General features: G+C 60.5%; 1 protein-coding gene across 4 annotated transcripts; it reads left to right on the forward strand.

Annotated features, from left to right (window-relative positions):
• Window positions 1–510: 510 nt before the first annotated feature.
• Window positions 511–4,737, forward strand: NMRK2 (nicotinamide riboside kinase 2). 4 transcript variants are annotated; one of them, XM_084249044.1, is made up of 7 exons: window positions 511–598; window positions 2,411–2,501; window positions 2,964–3,027; window positions 3,113–3,269; window positions 3,751–3,822; window positions 4,132–4,238; window positions 4,480–4,737. In XM_084249044.1, exons 1-7 carry the CDS (start codon window positions 573–575, stop codon window positions 4,569–4,571), a joined length of 609 nt encoding a protein of 202 aa, XP_084105170.1. In that variant the 5' UTR covers window positions 511–572; the 3' UTR covers window positions 4,572–4,737. The 4 variants fall into 4 exon arrangements, with proteins under 4 accessions (XP_084105170.1, XP_084105169.1, XP_084105172.1 ...); XM_084249043.1 differs by having other exon boundaries at window positions 2,979–3,027; XM_084249046.1 differs by lacking the exon at window positions 4,132–4,238.
• Window positions 4,738–5,234: the final 497 nt, after the last annotated feature.

Here is a 5,234-nt window from a genome sequence, read left to right on the forward strand (position 1 = left end):
AGGGAAATTCTCCCAGCACCTCAGCCTCTGGGACCCGCCCGCCGCTGAGCCGATGGGAGCTGCAGCTTGGGGGGGGACGGGCGGCTCCTAAAGTCAGGGTCAAGGCAGGGGACGCAGCCGAGCGGGGTATTTTTAGGGAGAGAAGAGGTGTGGCCGGTTATCTCTGGCTCCGAGGGGGAAGGAGGGAGGGCGCAGAGGGAAGGAACCAGAGAGCGCGAGGCGGGGAGAGGCAGCTGGGGTGACATCCACCCGCACCCCACCCCCCCACCCCCCACCCCCACCCCCCCCCCCCACCCCCCCGCCGGCGACCCGTGACTAATTTAGGCAAAGGCGTCGCGGAGCTATTTCCATCGGGTGGGAACAGGTGCGGCGCCCCGCGCCCCCTCCCCGCCGGCTGCTCCCCATAGGCCGCGGGCCACGAGGGCCGCCTCCCCGGGGTGGCCTCCCGCGCCCCGGCCTATAAAGGCGCGGGGTCCCTCAATGAAGTCGGAACGCGCCGGGCACTGCAGGCCGGGCCCCGCCAGGTGCTGGGAGTGGCCTCGAGCGCGGTCCCCGCCGCCCTCCGTGCGGAGATGAAGCACATAGTGGGCATCGGAGGGTGAGCGCCGCCGGGCAGGCGCCCCGCGGGAAGGCGCAGAGGAGCGCGGGGGAGGGGGCCGGAGGGGGGATGGGGTTCGGGGGCGCCCTGGACGGAGGAGGAGGCCCGGGAATGAATGGAAGGCTGCCCGGCACCTGCAGCAGCCTGGGCCACCGCCCAAGGCCTGTGGCAGTGGAGGGACCTCGGGCCCCGGGCGCTGGGCTTCCCCAGGGGCAGAGGGTGCGAGGCAGGCGCAGGGCCCAGATTTCCATTCCCAAAAGAAAATCAGTTTCCCCAACTGTGCTCAGTGTCAAACTGAAGTCAGTGGGGACTATGCAAAGCTCTGGGAGACCCTCCTAAAACCCGGGGCGTCCTGAGGGGCGGGAGGTGCTGGGAGTGGAGGACATCTCACCCGCACCCTGCTGGGGGTGGGAATAACATCTCCCCACTCCAGAGGCACACGCCAGCGGGTGGGGCGACCCCAGAAAGGCCTTCCATGTGACGGCGCCTGCCGTCCATCCTGGCCACGCCTGGTGACCTCTGGCAGGGGCCTCTCCCTCTCCTGGAGATGCCCACTCTGCATCAGGAGAAGAAATGCTTTTAAATGGCCGGAAGGCATTTGGGGGGGGGCAGAGGTGGCTGCCACTCTCCCCCCAGGAGGTTGCCCAGGGCCCCTGCCTGCAGTTCAGCACTCTCTAGAACCTCCTAAAGTGTTTGAAGGAGGAGGGGCTCCATTTTGGAGGGATGGGGGCTCCACATTCTAAAGCAAACTACCAGCACAAGATGTGTCTTTCAGTACGGACCCAAATTAATATGGGGTGTGCGCTCACCCCCAATATATGGGTGGTCCCCTTTTCAATGGCTGCAATCTCTCCTGTTCTGCCAATTTTGCACCACTGAGTCCCCGGGCAGGGATAACCCTGTCAAGGAACACTCCTTTCCAGAAAAGCTCTGACCGTGCCCTCTCTGACCTCCATCTGTCTGACCTCCTTGAGCCCAGGAGTCAGCCGAGAGCCCTTGCTCCCTGGGTGACCGACCCAAGGATGGTCACAGCTAAAACCAGGGGAGTGGGGGCACCCTGAGCACGCGGTCACTCCACCTTGCCAATAGCACTTTTTCCCCAGTAAGCAAACCCCGTCGGGCTCTGAGGTTGGGAGGGCGGTGGAAGGAGAAAAGCTCAGGAGTTGCACCGGGTGGTGGTGGGGAAATGGTAAAACAAAGTGGGGGAGAATGAAATATTTGCAACAGGAAAATTGGCAGCTTGCAAAACCTGAAGGAAGAGGCCGGCTCACTTTAGCAAGTCATCTAGTATGTAAATGTCCTGTAACTTGCTTTACTGCGCATAACTCCCTCAAATTCCCTCCATTTTGCTGAAAATGACTGTATTTCACCTTTCTCCCCGGTGAAGAGTGTGGCTAGACCTCATCTTACTAACAGGTGTTTTAACATTTTGCCTTGTTTCCTAAGCCTTCCTGGGAGTCACGCCTGGAGTTCTGTCCACAGAAACCGGTGGCCCAGCCCGGCGATTGCAGCCACAATGAATGAGTGTAAACTAAAGCAGGGCTCCGTGTCCTGCTCCCTAGGGCTGAATGATGCTGCCTTTTTTTTTTTTTTTTTTTTTTTTCCCCTTTCATGCTTTTAACCTTCCCTCTGTTTAAAAAGGCCCCTCTGACTCTCGGCGGAAAAAAATGCCCTGTCTGCCCTGGGGTTTTACAATTTGGAGTTTGACATCAGGGTCTGATTCCGGGGAGGCCTGTTTGCAGGGAGGCTCCTCCATCAGCAGTGTGGGGGGTCCCCCCAGGCAGCATCTTCAGGGATTCGCTCTCCCCACAGTGTCACCAATGGCGGCAAGACCACGCTGACCAACAGCCTGCTCAAGTCCCTGCCCAACTGCTGTGTGATTCACCAGGATGATTTTTTCAAGGTGGCTGCCCTCACCCAGAGGTGGGGGTGGGGATGGCCCCTTGAGAAAGAAATTAGGGGGAAGCATCCGGGTCCCGTCCCTCCCACCCCTACTGCCCACTGCCCACAGGGGTAGGTGCAGACCCTCACTGTCCTGCCTGAGCTAACCTGAGCCAGGAGGGCCAGGGGAGTTCCCAGAGTGGATGGGAATCTCACCCCAAGAATCTTTCATCCTTCTGCACCCCCACTTTGCCATCAAGAGTTCGATGCTTTGTGGAAGGTGAAGGGTGACAAGATGAGGATACAAAGCCCCCTCCCTCCTGGTCTCATGAGTCCCTGGGGTGCCCCGACCCCCACCCCGGGACCCCAGAGCCTGTGAGCATCAACAGCAGGGAGAGGGGGTGGCCGCCCAGCGGCCTGTGGAGACCCTGTCACCCCAGGGCGGGGGTGAGGCGGGCAGGAGGGCACTGAACCTGGGGCACGGGCTCCTCTGTTTCAGCCCCAAGACCAAATAGCAGTTGGGGAGGACGGCTTCAAACAATGGGACGGTAAGGACAGAGGGCTGCCCTGGCGCCCCCTCCTGAGATGGGCCTGGGCCCCGGCCCCCTTGGGTACACCTGCTCTCGTCCCCAGTGCTGGAGTCCCTGGACATGGACGCCATGCTGAGCACCGTGCGGGCCTGGGAGAGCAACCCCCAGAAGTTTGCCCGAGCCCATGGGGTCAGTGTCCAGACCGATGAGTCAGACACCCACATCCTCCTCCTGGAAGGCTTCCTGCTCTACAGCTACAAGTGAGCCTCTGCACGCAGCGGCCTGCGACCTTCCAGGCCCCCCAGGGGCTGCTGAGTCTCAATTTCCCCAGAGGGGAGAAAAAGACCCCGGGGACCGGGAGTGGAGGGCAGGGCTGGGCTCGGATCCAGGGCTTGGGGCATGTGACCACGCTTCTTCAGGAAACTGGCTTCTCCTTCTAGACCCTCAACTTTCTCAGGCAGAGCATAGGCTCCCGGACTCCCAGTCCTGCTGTGTGACCTTGGGCTACACATTGTGCCCTCTGGGTTGTCTGAATCGGGAGCTGCTGTGGGCGGCTGCTGGGGCATGTGTAGGCTGGCTGATGCTATTCCCTCCCTGACCCCTAAAACCAATCAGCCCAGATCCCACTCACACACCCCCAACCCTCACCCCCAGGGATCGTCGCTAGAAGCCAAGCTGGGGGCTGGAGACTGGGGGGGCTTGACTCCCATGGGGACTGACCGCGTGTCCCACCCCACCCAGGCCCCTGTTGGACTTGTACAGCCGGAGGTACTTCCTGACGTTGCCATACGAAGAGAGCAAGTGGAGGAGAAGGTGAGCTGGGGCTGCGGCCGTGCTCCCTGGCCCGTCTGGCCGCCCAGGTGGGATCAGGTGCCTGGATGTAGCCCCTTAAACATGGGTTGCCCTGCCACTGAGTCTGATGAGCAGCAGGCATGCAGCTGGCTGGTACAGGGCCAGCATCTCCCAGGCCCATGGAATGCTGGAAGTTGGAGCATCCAGACCTCAGCTGGGGTCCCTTTTCTTGGTGATCCCTGACCTCATCTACACCTCCCCAGTCTCTGCCCAGGGCACCATCCGTGGGCAACATGGGTGTCACTCATTCTTGTTCTTCTCTCTCCCCAGTACTAGAAGCTACACAGTCCCCGATCCCCCTGGCATCTTCGATGGCCATGTGTGGCCCATGTACCAGAAGTATAAGCAGGAGATGGAGGCCAACAATGTGGAAGTGGGTAAGACCCTGAGTGCGATGAACCGGGCCCCTCCCCATTCGGGACCATTTGGGGAACCTGGCAGTCCCTCCTCGAGTCTCACCACCAGCCCCTCTTGCTTTTGGCCCTGGAGGACTGTTCAAGCAGCTCAACTTTGCAGGGCAACTTCCTCCTGGTCTGCCCATCTCCTTGTGAGCTGGCCACCTATCTCCTGGGCACAGCTCAGTTCTCCCTGCCCCTGACCATGGCCTTTCTGGTGCAGTGTACCTGGATGGCACCAAGTCCCGCGAGGAGCTCTTCTATCAAGTCCTGGAAGACATTCAGAACTCCCTCCTGAATCACTCCTCGGTGTGACTGGGGCGTGAGGGCCCAGCCCCAGTCGCAGGGACCCACAGAAGAATCATGCACAAACCCAGCTGCAAGAATGCCAGGTCTGTGGCATCCCGGCGAGACCGTTTCCCTTTAGGGGAGTCTGTACATATCAGAGTGGAGGCCCAACTCACAGCTCACACTCTTGGGGCTCTGGGATCCAACCCCAAGATGCCTTTGTAACTTCACAGAGGTATTAAACCTAGTCCTATTTTTTTAACAATTGGGTCCTGCCTGTGGTTTGAATCGCCGAGACGTTCCCTCCTGTGCCCTCTCCCTGGCTCGTCGGTGGCCTCTGGAGACAGCACTGAGACCCCCAGGCTATCCTAGTCCCCACCCATGCTGATATGACAGCAAGGGACTGCTTGAGGATCCTTGGGGCCTCAGTTTCCCCAGATGGGAAATTTACTGTGAGCTTTCACCAGACAGGGGGCACCTGCCCGAGCAGAGGGCGGGCGGAGACCTGCCTTCACCTCGAGTCTGCTCTGTGCTGGCAGCTGACACCTACGGGTGGGGTTCCCAGGAAGCTTTCTTACCCAGCAGGCTGGCAAAGAACATACTTCCTGTCTCAGAAACCCCGTCCCCCTCAGTCCTCCCAGAAACCACGGAGACTTTATCACTTACACGCACTTCCCAGACGGGGAGACG

The sequence above is a fragment of the Talpa europaea genome (assembly GCF_964194135.1).
Source record: "Talpa europaea genome assembly, chromosome: 12".
NCBI classification, from domain to species: domain Eukaryota; kingdom Metazoa; phylum Chordata; class Mammalia; order Eulipotyphla; family Talpidae; genus Talpa; species Talpa europaea.